Here is a 14,505-nt window from a genome sequence, read left to right on the forward strand (position 1 = left end):
ACAACCCTGCAGCACAGCAGCACAACATGACATTTGGCCACTTAATCCTCTTAGAGACATTTTGGTGTAAATTGGGTTGGAAGATCATGAACCAGCTGCGTTGGAGCAGCACACGTGCAGAAGAAGAGTAGCACCTCTCAGGGAGCAACCAAATGTAGCTGATAATTAAGAACACCAATTCCATTGATGGGTGTTTCTCCAGAAACCTTCCAAGAATTGTCTGTACACTGATAAACAGACTGAGCAGAGATCTCCTTGCTTTAGCTTCTGAACTTTAAGAGCAAGATCTAACAGCCCCACACATTGTCTGGTCATTCAAACTGCAGGAGTCTAAAGGATGCTTGCCCTTAAAAACCTGCTCTATTTTCCTCATCAAAAATGAAGGTTTTCACATGACTACAATATACTTAATGATTTCCAGCCAGGTATTCCAGCTGCCTCCCTCTGTTCTGTGGCTCCATGTAATGAAGTTCTCTCATACTCCGTATGCTGTTTTTGACACCATGATGTTCTGGGTTTTGACTGTTCTTGTTTGTGATGATAGTGTTTCAGGAGCAAGTGGAAAACCAGCTCAGCTTACAGTAGAGTTTGCTTTGCAGCCTTGCCTTGATCTGTAGCAGCAGGTTTTCAGACTGCCCTGACAGAAGTGCAAGGACAGAGTGGGATTTGTTCAAGGACATGCAGAGTCCCTGGTTCAACCAGGATTACATCCCATCCCCAGTGTCTCCCTTACTTCCTGGTCTTTAAGCTGTGAAAAGACACGCAGCTCTCGCAGAACAGACTGGGTGTAGCAAAGCAGCACAGTTCCAGAGGCATTTCCCACATGGAAGCCGACACTTTGACCTGTATAAACAGAGTTTGGCATTGCCTAATTCAATGGCTGACTTCTCATTTTGGTTTTTCTACTGCTTTCTCTTCTGAGGAGGAAGAGGAAAAATAGCAAGGCATGAGGCACCCTGAAGGGATCAGAGCCAAATTGCTGCCCATCTGTACACATACTGAGAGGCTTCTACACAGCGGGAGCAAACCTAAGGGACTGAATCCTGCTTGCTAATTTGAAAGTAGCACTTGGTGTTACATTGGGTGTTGTAAGATTTCACAGAGGGGAGGACAGAGAGGTACAACAGGAAGTCAAAACTGCTCTCTGAATGTGGCCAGCTCCACGCCTCACACTGGTGCTGCTTTGCTGGCTCTTGGAAGTGCACTCACCTTTCCAGTTCCTCATGTTGTCCAGGCTGGACAAGGAGATCCTTCTGGGCACCAGAGCGACCTGAGGCCGGCAGATCCCCGCGTGCCCATTCTGCAGGGCCCCGCTGCCCAGCTCCTCTCCCCTCCTGTCTGAGAAGTGCGTTGGCTTGGGCGGCCGCGGCGGGGGTGTGTTGGACAGCACGTCCAGCTGTGTTACCCCGTAGGGCAGCCCCTTCTGGCTCTTGTCAATCTGAAATGTCGGTGTCAGCGGCATCCCCAGCAGTGGGGAAGAAGAGGAAAAGTCACTGGATGGCCCACTAAAGTCTGTGCTCCTGGACACCATGCTGGGATTTGCCACTGGGGCTCCGACCTGGTGCACAGCGCCAGCGCTGGTTGGCTGTACAAGGTATGAGGAGGGCTGGGATTGCAAGGAGTCAACAAAAACATCGTCTGATGATGTTTGCTCCAGAGATCTGTCTGAATTTGACCAGCTGTCACACCTGCAAGGAGACAGAGGTCAGGACCTGAACTTTCCTTTTCTCCTGGCTGGAAGAACACAGCAAACAGAAAAGCTAACCACACAGTTTGGGACAAGAACTGCCCCTTCCCTCTGAGCTGGACTGGAGGCTGGGGCACTTTATGGAGCACCTTGGGCAAGAGCAGGTGTCTGGAGGGAGGTTGTGTGTCAGATCCTCAGCCACCCACCTTGGAAAGGGACAGGACCAACATATGATGCTTAACCACTAATCTGTGCTATGAAAAGCACCCTGTAAATTGGATTAGGCTGGTGGTCCCCTGTTGTGTTTGGGAGCCAGCCCTGAGTGGCAGGGCTTCCTGGGGGTGTGTGCCAGTTTCATGCCCAAACAGACAGAGGGGGGCTCCAGTCTGACACATCTGGCAGAGCCCAGACTCACCTGTTGTGGCTGAGCTTTCCCGACTCGCAGTTGGACAGGAAGAGGTAGTCAGGGAGGAAGACTGACCCAGACTCGCTGGGCGTCTCCTCGGCGGCAGCATCAGCAGCAGCGTGCTCGACTGAGAAGGAGGGGTCGGCGATGCGGGAGGCGTGGGTGGAGGCAGCCGGCGAGGGCTGTGGGGACGAGGTCGTGTGAGACAGGCTCTCCACAGAACCTGCAATGGCAACGGATGGCCCGGCTGAGGGACAGCTCTGACTCACCCTGGCCCGCTGACTGTCCTGGCTGTCACCCCCCTGCTTTTGCACCAGGGATGTTTTACGCCAGAGCAGCAGTGAGTCAAGGCAAACACTGGTTCTGGGTAAAGGGGAGCCTGATTTTGCTACCCCTGCCCGGGCTGTCAAAGTCCTTCAGGCTGTAGGAAGTATAGACCCCTTGCTCTGGGGTCCCCCTCTCCCTCCTGCAGCCAGCAATGAAGAAAAGATTCTGCTGAAGAAAGAGCTGAAGCACAGCAGCCTGTTTTATCAAGTATTTTTTTAGTATCTAATGCAAATAATTAATTATTCATCTCCAGCACTTCAAATTAATGGCGATAAGGAAAGGGATTGATTTCTTGCACTTTTTAGATTTTAGTAGACAAAACTGAGCTTTCCGGCTCATGGAATAGCCAGACAAGCTCTGAACTTGTCTACAAGCTTTTTATGCCTCTCTTAGCTGGACACCAAACCACAAGAGTAGTGCTGTGGCTGTAACTGCCCAGCTGGAGGCTTCTTGGCTCTCTGAGAAAAGCGACACTACTTTTCTGGAGGTCACAAGGCACAGGGAGCCTGAGCTCACTGACACTTTCTCTGGGCATAACACTCCAATGTCCCCAGCACATGGTGGGATGGCAGTGGGACACGAGGGGGTCTGGGCTGCAGGGAGTGGGGCTGGCCCAGAGCTGGCTGCCTGCTCACACCACCAAAGCCACCCTTCAGTGGCAGCCTGTGGCTGAGACACTCAGACCCATCTGGCCTGAGCACTGCCTGGCAGCAGAGAAGTCTGGTTCTGTTCCTCTCCCAACCTCTGTCCCTGCTAGAGAGCTGGGCAGAAGGGAAGAAGGAGTGATGGCTGAGCCACACAGAGTCAAGCTTAACAATGCTTTTGGGGCATTCCAACTCAAAAAAATCAAGTGCAATCCAGACCTTCCACAAGGGGCAGCTGTGGAATGGGAAGGGTGTCTTTACAGAGCAGCTCCCCAAAAGCATCTGCTCCTGGCAGCAAGCTCAAACAGTGGCACCAAGAGCACAAGTCCTCAGTTAGGGAATATGATTTTTCTAAACAAGTTCCAGGATGCTGCATGGCAGTTCCTTCACCAGAGCTGTGCAGGGATGGGGCAGTGCTCACTGGGTCCCTGACAACTGCAGGGCTTTGCAGTGGATGCCCATCTCTCTGGCTCAGACACTGCCTGAGTCAAAGCTGCCAAACTCTTCTCCACAATGAAAAACCCCACAGAAGAAACAAACACAAGAAACCAGCAACTGCTGATAAAACCATACCGAGAATTAACAGGCCTTCAATGTGCAGCAAGATGGCAGATTTCTCTAATGTGATATCCAGACCTTGATGGAAATTCTGGGAACCAGCCCCTGACCAGCTGCGTGAGTCCTCCACCCCACATCCTGCACTGTGTGTTGAGGTCCTGAGACCCTCCAGCAGGTCCAATCTAGTCCCAACTTGAACAGAGCCACAAATCTTGGCACTGTACCAGGTAGCTGTAGCCACTTCTCAACCCTGGGAGGTGCTGGGTATACATGCAAGCAGACCAGGAGGGATGGAGAGGACTGCCAAGGCTTCAGTGGTTAGACAGAAACATGATTAAACACAAATGAAACCCTCTCAGACACATAGTGTAACTCTTGGGGCCATCCTGTACAGGGCCAGGAGTTTGGCTTGGTGATCCTTACAGGTCCCTTCCAACTGAGGATAGTCTATGATTCCAGTGATCCAGGATCCCACACCAGCCACAGCAGGCTTCACCCCTCATCTTTCTGATAGCAAAAGAAGAATGAAACAGCTGATCTTCCCTCCCTGCACTATCCTACATCTCATCCCTTTCAACTTGGGAGGGAGCTGCCTCTTTCCTTCCCATCTACCACTGTTGACTCCCTGCTGCTTCCTCCAGTTTGCTTCAGAGATCTGGGCAGTGGTGGGCCTCAGGTCAGCAAAGCATGTAAGAACATGCTTAAATTCAAGTGTAAGCAAAGGATTTGCTTTAATTTTGAGCAGGTGCTTATAGCAGCAGGGTTTAATCAGTGATCATCTGGAAGGAATGGCTTTTACAGGGTTTCACATTTGCAAAGCAGAGCTGAGGGCTGCAGCCTTCCCATCTGAAAAATAACTTTTGTTCATCATGCTGGCGCAGACAGTAACTCTGCTTTTAAATCCAGGACTCAGAGCTGTCTTGCAAGCTGACAGTGATCAAACATACACTGGGCTAACTCCCATGGGATCTCAGAAAAGCATGTTCACCATCTGACTACATTTAAAAACCTCCAACAAACCAACAACTAAAACTGCCACAATGCGTAAGAAAGAAATTAATGATATTCTGAGTTATTAACACAGAACGAACAGGCCTGAACTCCATCTGGTACTCACAGGGTTTAGCCATGGATTATCCCATCAGGAAAGGCTGTGAGCTGCAGACCACATGGCAACGGTTATGAGCAGGAGGGAGGGGTGGGGACAGCACAGACCTGCCCTTTTCTGACCTTCAGGGGCTCAGGGACCTGCAGCCAGCTCCTCACAGACTGTTCCTGTCCCTGCCAGCTCTGCTGGTAACCAAACTGTGTGCATTAAAACTACCATGACAGCAGCTGGGCAGAATAAATTATGCATGGCTACTTTCAACAGTGAGAAGGCAGAGAATAGGTTTGGTGCCTGCCATCTCCTTTGCCAGAGAGACAGCAAGAGGCGCCAGATGCCAAAATAACTATTATGGTGGGTACTAACACCAAACATTTCTGCCCTGCAATTATGGAGAAAGCCACCACAGAGGCTGCACAGCATCTTCCACAGTGACCTCTCCCATCAATGAAGGGCCATTGCTTGGAGAAACAGAGGGCTTTCCCCTTCTGCTACAGACCCCAGCCCCTCCCCAAGAATTGCTATGGTGCAGGGGCATGGTGGAATAGGGGTGTTCTTCTCACATCAACCACCCCCAAGGCTGCACTGACATACCAAGGAGGTAGAAATAATAACAGTAAGGCCTAATGAAACTGGTTAAACAACCTTCCCACTAGTTTCTCCAGTGAAAAGCTGTTACATTGGATTGTGTCAATTAGTCATGGTTTCAGCTTGCACATGGAATAAACTGTGCCCCTGGTGTCCCACAGCCACTTCATTGCATCCCCTCCCCTGCCCCAGACACTTGGGCCAAGCATCCTCCCAATCCCCTGCATGGCCATGGATCCTGTGGGGCTGGGGAATGATGACTCTATTGGGAGGTTTCTCCAAAGACAGAAGCAGGATTTTGCTCAGATAGGGCAGGAAAACCAGGAGCAAGGCCTCTTCCTCTCTCCTCCAGCTGACTCCCCAAAGGTGCCAACTCCCCTGTCATTTCCATCACAGCCAGCAGCACTTTCTGGTGGCAGCAGTGTGTGAGTGCTGCTGGCAAGTCCTTCCTGACAGCCGCCCTCCCAGGTGCTTCCTGACATCTGCCTGGAGCTGCCGTGTCATCTCTGCCTCTCAGCTGTCCCCTCTCTTGTTGACTACAGAGCTGTGCTCACAGGAGCCACGGCTTTTGTAACTTCGCTCCACATCTGGCTGCCAACACCACTGGCGTGGGGACCTGGCTGTCCATCCTTCTTTGCTGCTGGAAGGGACTAACTGGGAACAACAGGACAGCACTTACAGCTGAGTCACTGCATAAACCTGTGGCTACACTTTGGGCATTAAGCAGAGAAAGCAGCAGATTGTATTTTGGCTTCAGTCACAGCAAATTTTCAGCGATGCACAGATTAAGAGTGATATGACTCACAGCAGGGACTAGTATTTTTTTAAAGCAGTAGCATTCAAGTTAAAAAAGCATGTGGCACTTAATAGGGCTTTTCTCTTCTAATGTTAATTTTAAAGGGTAATTTGTTTAAACCTACAGGCTTTTGGAGAATTTAGGAGATCCTGAAAAGCTGAAGCAATTAGCAACTGTTTGAAATGTGATGTGCAACTTGTGGAGCTGTGCAGATTTAAATCAGAGGATCTGGATGTGCTTGGCAGCCTGACCTGGATACACCCCAGACCTGAGCTCACTGGCAGGAGCTGCAGGATAAATAGAAGCTCTTAGAAGCTATTTGGCATTAGAGACAGAGAAGTGCATGTCTGGAGGCTTAGCTCACACCATCCTTGATGAGGGCTGCAAGTTCATGTGCCAGACTTTGTACTGAACCAAGGCAAATGCTCAGCAGTGTTGAACTTCTTGGGGGGTAACATCTGCCTTGGAAAGCTGGAGTGTCAGCTTTCCCAACTGCTGCTGCAAGAGTTGTCATTTCTCATCCATCGGTGCCCATGCTGGCCATCTTTGCTCGGAGAGAAACACCAATGTGTAATACTCTCAGTGTTGTCCATGTGCAAGTCTTACAAGCAATAGTGCAGTGCACCAGCAAAACAGAGAAGGCATTTCCCAGTATAAATGCATCTGTCTGGGACTGTCTTAAGCCACTATCTTAGCTCCTCTGCCTCAGATCACATCCCCCATTAACATCCTCACACAGTGCCAGGAGAAAGCTGCCTACACATTTGATAGACAAAAATTATTTTTCCCTTTTCCATAGAAGGGTTTACCTTAATTTCAGAGTAACTGGTAAAACTAGATCTCAAATAAACCTGCACCAGAAATAACAATCCAAAGACAACAACTCAGCATGAACAAAGGCAGAACAGTAGGAAGGTGGTTACTGAACATCCCTAATTCCATCCAACCTCCGAAGGGCAGTAGACTCCAATCCCTATCAGACCTACTTTGATATTTGTATTCATGGGCAGCTTGTACTGACACATAATCTGTCAGCAAGTTTTCATGGTGGTTTCTGAAGCGAATGGGAAAAGAACAAACATCACATTTGTAACAGGACCACTGCAGTGTTCTTGCCACTCCCATTTTCCTCAGAAGACACTACTCAAAAGGCAGCTAAGCAATGTCAGGAACCATGATAGATTAAAATAAAACCTTTCCCATAGCCTTTTCTTTCTTATCAAGTTGCTTGGTAATGGTGTGGCCATGCAGCACTTGCAGACACCAGCAGCACTCTGAGTGCAGCAGCACAAAGACCACGGGAGGATAAACTGCCTGGCCACATGATACCCCCAAACACATTACTGCCCTAGGGCTTGTGTCTCTTCATGGCCCCCTCCTCTACTCCTGCACTGCCTTTTATCGCATGGAAGGCTTCGTTCTGATTCACTTCCTCTGAAACTCTCAAATTGCTGCTGGATCTGCCCCTTGGAATTGTCAAGGGAAAGACAGATTGCTGTTATCTGAGCCTGATTGTCTCATTTAAAAGGTAAGTTAATGATGGTACAGGTCCCCACTTTAATTACTGGCTACATCCATCTTGGAGTGGTTAATTCTTGGCAGTTTTTCAAGAAATTCACTCTGCTGAGTATGTACAGGTGTAGCCCAGCAAAAGAGTTGCCTTGATGCTTCACTGGCAGGACCATCTCTTAAGTCTATACATACACTTCTAACACTCCTATCCTCTGCCTTTTCTTTGTTTTCTCTTATTAAAAGACTGAGACAGCTTAGTACTTCTGTCATTGATTTATGTACATGCATATATACCCAAGTCTGTGCACATTCCACATTCAGCAAAACCTGAGAAAATGGGAGTTGTGCAGGATGCTTTCCTGGAACAGGTGTCTTACATTAAGCCTAACTAAATAAATACAGGACATGTAATGAAATAAATGGCCCCACAAGATAACAGTCAGCTTTTCACATAAACAGCACATTTTCTTATTAAGGACCTGCTGTTTGCTCCAGCAGGAATTGCTTCATCAAAGTGTGACCAAGCAGTCAGTGAGTATTGCCAACCAGCAGCAGTGAGGTCCCTGAGAACTTTCAGATCAGGGTTTAGCAGCATCTCAGTCTGTATGGAGCTATAGGAACCACAGTCCTCTTACACTTGCCCAGCCCAGGTCCATGCCTCCTGTCACCCCATGGCATTCTCCCAGCCTCCAAGATGAGCGTGATCCTACCTGTGCCATCTTCCAGATGTCCAAAGTTACAGATCTGGCTGATATTGCGCACCCAGATCTGCATCTCCTCCTCAGTCTTGGCTACCAGGTAGAAGGTGCGGTAGGTGGTTCTCACGATGAAGACAAAGTTGTTCTGAAATTCCTTCTTGATGAAGTTGGGCCCCGAGTGCTTCAGCACTTCGCACTCATTGAGGTCTATGATGCGGATGGGCTTTTTGGAGTGGTTGTTCCTGTAGTATTCCAGCACATCGGGGTTCCCGCTCATGCGGCCCCTGCGCAGCACGAACCAGCGCTTCCGCCAGGCCTGTAAGGGACACAAACACCCTTAGTGCCAAACACCCACTGCAGCAACCAGCCCACACACAGCATCAGCAGGGCTTGAAAAGACCCCTCAGCTCACTGAATCCAGTCATCGACCCAGAACTGCCAAGCCCATCACTAAACCATGTCCCTAAACATCACATCTACATGTGTTGTCAGGAATATCAGGTGACTCTACCAATTCCCTGGGCAGCCTGTTCTAATGCTTAACCACCTTTTCAGTGAGGAAATTTTTCCTAATGTCCAAACTAAACCTCCCCATAACCAACCTGAGGCTGCTTTGTCTTGTCTTGTTGCTCATTACCTGGGAGAAGAGCCTGAGCTCACCTGGGCACAACCTTCTTCCAGGTAGTTATAAAGTAATAAGGTCCTCCCTCAGGCCTCTCTTTACCATGCTGAACAACCCGAGTTCCTTTAGCTGCTCCTCACAGGACTTGTGCTCCATGCTTATTTTCTTTCAGGTTTTATAGTTGTTTTGATAAGCTGGCCAAATGGTGATTTTTATTTGATGCACTTGCTATCAGCTTGCATTGGAGATTGGAAAGCAGGCAGAGGGTTGTCCCTGGGAGGTCAAGATGAACATTCTCCCTTCCCCTCACCCTGCCAACATGATGCAATCAAAATGATCCAATACACCACCACCTCATCCGTAGAAGAGAAAACTATTTTTTTTGTAAAACGAAAATACCAAGAACTGCACATACTTGGAAACAAGTGCCTTTTGCCCAGCAAAGCCCAGAGCTCCAGACACCCTGTGCAGCTTCCCTCCTATGGTTTTCAGTGCTATTACAAAGCTGTTTCTGAGCTGCCAATTACTTTTGAAAGCCCAGAACAAACCCCTGAGTTTAGTTTTAGTGCTAAAACTTCAGCATCTTACAAAAGGACAATTGTTTACACAGGCACTGTCAACCTGAAGCAAACCCGGCAAGCACTGATGTTTTCTGACCCTTGTGACTGAAGGTATGGGTCCCATACAGGCTTAAATGAAGTCCTGGCAGCATCACTCTATAAAGTTGCATGCCTGTTTCTAGGCACAAAATAATATACTTTCCCCCCCCCCCCCTTTTTTTTTTCCCAGCAGCTGCTTTTGTTCATCAACAGTATAAGCACCTCTGTGTTGATTATAGCTATCACCAACACCTACTCTGGGCCAGAAGAAACCCATCCTAATCTCTGTCCCACAGAAAAAAGCCAAAATAAGACATCATTTGCCCTTGCCAAACTCCATAAAAACTGTGGGATATGTCATGCCCAAACCAGCCAGGCCAGGGAGCAGCCAAAGCTAAGGCTGCAGCTGCCTCAGCTCTGATGGAAACCTGGGAAAGGTGCAGGGGCTCTTACACTGCCCAGGGACCTCCAACAACTGCACAGACACCGGCTGCTTCACCTGCCTTCACTGGCGTTAAAAGCTCATGGAAAGGAACGTCTGAACAACCACTGCCACAACCTCCCTACCCAAATCTTACCCGAGAATGCTTGGCAAAAGGACTTTGTTGCAATGATGTAAATCTGGGTGGTAGCTTGTGTCTGAGTTAAAAATCACACTTATTTGCAAAGAGTGGATCTGTCAGTTTAAAGACAGGCAACCATTCCATTTTAAGACAAAATAACTGAGTTCAGGTTGCTTTCAGTAAGATGTAAGAGTCCTTACTGGCACAGTTTAAGATAATCTAGGTACTATAGATTTTGCTGATGCTGAGTTCCCATAGGCATGGTGATAGTAAAAATGAGCAACAAAAGAATATTAACAATTGTTATGTCAGAAAAATGCTTTTCTTTTTGTGCTCCAAATAATTTTTTTGGTTTTTTTTTGCAGTGCAGCCAGCTTTTCACAGGCTGTCAATATTCACCCAAAAATTTATCTAAGTAGTAAGTCTGTTCAGCCTGGCAGTACTTCAATCTCTTTTGAAAGCAAATGCTTCTTTAAATACAGAGAATGAAATATCATGGAAAAAGCTCTTGCAAGGCTTAGCAAGCCTGTGTACGGGAGGAGCTTACAGACTGGGGCATCACATCAGGAATAAACAGGAAGAAGAGATGAGGTGCAAAGTGTATTGCACAAAGAAAATTAAGTCTTGCCCCCACTGACCTATTAAAGTTTGAAAGTGATTTGTTCTCTGCTGGAAGTAGCTAGAGATAACAGATAACTGACGTATCTTAGACAAGCATAATTTTGTGGAAGACAGGGAAAAGGAGAAACATGAAACAGAAAGAGAAGAAAAATGTTTAATGGAGAAGGGACTTTCTAGACCAGCCAGATACAACACTGCAACATGGGCCAGCAGGTACCTCATGTATAGTACCAAAAAGAGCCCAAATCTCTGTCACCTGCAATCCAAGTTCTGCACAATGCACTCCCCACAGACAGACAGGACAGAAAGGTCACATCTCCTAATGCATCCTCACCTCTAGACAACCAAAGAGAAATGTTTCAGAAGGTGTGAGACAAGAGCTGCTCCTTTGCCTCCCAGAGAAGAAGGCTGCTAAGGCAGTAAGGTGAAAATCCCCCACCACCAGCTTCACCACAAAACCACCCCATATTTTCCCCTCCTAAAGCTGCCAGCCTTGTGGCTTAAATACACCTGGCTCCTGCTGATGGAAACTGGATAGAAATCCCCTGCATCTAAGCAAGCTGAGGAGGGAGGGGATGGGGGAGCAGCTGTCTGCCTGCCACCCTAGCTGGCAGCTGGGGAAAAGTGGAAGCTCAGGGCTACCTGCTCCTGGTTGCTACAACATCCTGAGGCAGGACAGCCCAGTACCTGACTTCATTTCCAAGCATTTTGGTTTTCATGATTCTAAAGGAGTGTGTAGGCTGTGTTTAGCACAGCCCAGGCAGCTGGTGAGAGAATAGAGAAAGCTGCTGCTGTGCTTTGGGGAAAAGCCCGTGGTGCCTCCATTAGGAGGCACGGCTGGCTGTGGTGTGTGTGAGGGGCCGTGGCTCGGCTGGCTTGGGTCTGTCCCTGAGAAGCTGCCTGCTAACCTGTGGATACACAGTCTGATCGGCTGTGTCATCGGGCTGGCGCTGCAAGGCTGGACATGGACAGGTGCCCGGTCAGAGGCTCGTGATGGGAGAGGAGAGCAGGGCTGGATCTTTGGGAGCAAACACCGGCTATCATAGCTGAGCAGCCGTGAGAACAGGGCTGAGGGGAAGCAATGGCAGACAGCTGCCCGAATCTGCACGGCCCTCGGGCAGGGTGGGCCCCGCTCCCTCTTTCCCTCAGCACCTTCCCCAGGCTGGCGGTGGGGCCCAGGCAGCCAGGCCGGCCCGGTCAGCTGAAAAACAAGTAGATTTTTCTTGTGGGGGTTACACAGGGACTACAGAAACATGCAGGAGAGGAGGGGTGGAGTGAGGCAGAGGAACTGCCCTTTGGTGATATCATAAGCTCGGACAAGTCAACAGCCCTTGGCTGCCATCGTGGAGTGTCCCAAACATTAACGTGCTCCCAGCCTCATGGAGCTGCAGATAAATATCTGCAAAAAGCTGCCCGTGGTGCCAACCACTGCTGAGCCTGGAGCACAAGGCAGGGAGAGGCACGGAGGGATGGCAGCCTGAGCCAGCAGCACAGGTGAATCAACATTTGCACACTCAGATCTTCATAGACATTTAAGCACTCAAGCCCTCTTGAAATCAGGTGCCATGGCAGAGTGGCAGTGGCATGGGACAACAGGGAGTCTGCTGGAACCAGCTGGTGAGCTCACCTGCTGCCTTGTGCCAGGGATGTTCTATGCCTGACACCAAAGAGTCACCTGAGGGAGCAGAAGCAGCTGACGCTGCCTCACCCAACACTGGGATATGGGGAGTGCTGCCAGCCCACTGCCCCAGCACACAGCCGTGGCTGGACACAGGCACCCAGCACCAGGGAAGGCATAGAAGGGTGGGAGGAGATGGGACCACCTCTTCCCTGGGTGCTTGCTCTTAACATCAGCTTCACTGTACCATCAAACTGCATCTGTACACACCTCAACTCTCTGGGCTCCTTTTTCTGTCCTCCACTTTCTAAGGAAAAAGTGGCATCATCTGCTGACATGACACAGTTGCCTGCGTGGATGGGGTTGAAGGACCATCTTTTGCATATCCTCTCACACTTGACACATCCAGTCCCATCACTGTCTCCCCAGCCTAATTTCCATTCTGAAACTTTCGCCAATATGTGCCTTTACCCACAAAATGTTGGCTCCAAAACCCTTTTAATTATCCTACTGATAATGCTGAGTGACAATGCACAGAGTTTTTGGACAGGAGCAGGTTTGCCATTGCCAATAACAGGACTCACCCTGTTCCATGGCATAGGCAAAGCAGGGGTTTTGGTTCTGGCACACCTTGCAGCGGGAGGCTCTTATCTCTGAGTCAAATATCCTCTCCTCATTTTCCTGGCATTTGCCTGCAATCTGCTGTACACCTCCTTCCCCCAGGATAAGGGGATGCAGCACACTGGGGTCGCTGGGAGCCCAGCAGTGACAAGCCCTGGCCAGACGAGTCAGCAGCAGCAGTTTTATCTCTCAGGGCCTCAGCAGCTCACACACCGTGGTGCAGAGGCTGCTTGGCCCCTCACAGTCCCTGTCCACAGGACAGGCACTTGTCCCTCCCTCCAGCGTCTGCCCCAGCCCCAGGGCAGAGCAGGGTGGGTTTTACACAGCTGTACATCCTTGGTAGTTTCTTTTTTACCATTTACCAATCACAAGGCTGCCTCCTCCTTTCCCTGTTACGTGACCGTCCCCGTGTCTGCTGAGGGTGTCGGTACCAGGCTAAGAGAGACCCTGGGAGCCCCTGCAGTGGCTTGAGGCCAGTGGGGACACCCAAGGAGGCAGCAGGGCCAGAGTGGCTGGGCTGTGGTGAGGAGAGATTTATTTCAGCTGGTCAGAGCCAGTAATATCTGCCAATATTTAGTCTAGAACTGCACACGTTGCCAAATTTATGAGAATGTGGATCAATTTAAGGGGGAAAGACTGCACTCCCATGGCTGAGATGAAGTATATACTTCAATAGGTACTGATTCCTGGCATTCAGCTTAGGCTCCTCAATCACACTATGAAAAGGTTCTATGCATCCAGGCTATTACATCCCAACTATTACATTTATTTTGGAGCCTCCTGAAATTATTATTTTCTTGATGAAGGAGTGATAGGATGATTACAAGTTTATACGTCCTCCAAAGCCTTGTGGGCACTAGAGAGAAGGCTGTATCAGAGAAACAACTACCATCAGACAAGAGCAAACTAGAACAATTTTTATCTGCCCTTTGTAAGTGAAACAGTTCGATGCCAAAAGAAAGAAAGAATTTGCAGCAGCATTGGTTGGCTGCCAGCACGTTCCTCTGTGTAACACAAGCTATCAGTGTTTTCATCTTGCTCCTGAATTTTTGACTTTGGGAATTCCAGAGCCACATCTAAAAGAAAGAGGAACAGCTCTGTTTCCATTTCAGTAGGGTTTCCAAGAAAGACTGCTCCTTCCACAATCTGACGTTTCTGCTTCTGCTGAATGAGTGGTGTGAGGTTTAGAGGGCTGCTCTTACATGTGAGCACATGATCTACCTTGGCACATGAGCAAACTTATTCTGAGCTGAAAAACAGCTGGCTAGTGAACAGGGCAGAATGAAAGCTGAAAAGGTTTAGCCAAGGACCTTCGTCATGTGCCTTCTGCCCGAGGACCATGCTCTCATTTGTTTGTACAACATATCCAATATTTGAGATCTAAATAATTTATTAGAGCACATACAAGCTCAGTGAGGTAAATTGGCCTGAAATGTAATTTGCCCTGTGGGTTTTGATTTTCTTCTGGTTTTAACAACAAAATACAGAACAACCAACGAACCAACAAACGTGAAATTCTTGACCAGCTATATTAATGCTT

General features: G+C 48.9%; 1 protein-coding gene across 2 annotated transcripts in view; it reads right to left on the reverse strand.

Annotated features, from left to right (window-relative positions):
* GAB3 (GRB2 associated binding protein 3) overlaps nt 1–14,505 on the reverse strand; it is a 65,750-nt gene that overhangs the window by 12,247 nt on the left and 38,998 nt on the right. For both annotated transcript variants that reach the window (XM_053955921.1, XM_053955920.1), the window contains exons 2-4: nt 8,334–8,637; nt 2,103–2,316; nt 1,210–1,688 (exon numbers count right to left, since the gene is read on the reverse strand). In XM_053955921.1, the coding sequence (XP_053811896.1) occupies nt 1,210–1,688; nt 2,103–2,316; nt 8,334–8,637 (997 nt within the window). The remainder of the gene's footprint in view (nt 1–1,209; nt 1,689–2,102; nt 2,317–8,333; nt 8,638–14,505) is intronic.

Source organism: Vidua chalybeata, chromosome 14 (assembly GCF_026979565.1).
Source record: "Vidua chalybeata isolate OUT-0048 chromosome 14, bVidCha1 merged haplotype, whole genome shotgun sequence".
Taxonomy (NCBI): Eukaryota; Metazoa; Chordata; class Aves; order Passeriformes; family Viduidae; genus Vidua; species Vidua chalybeata.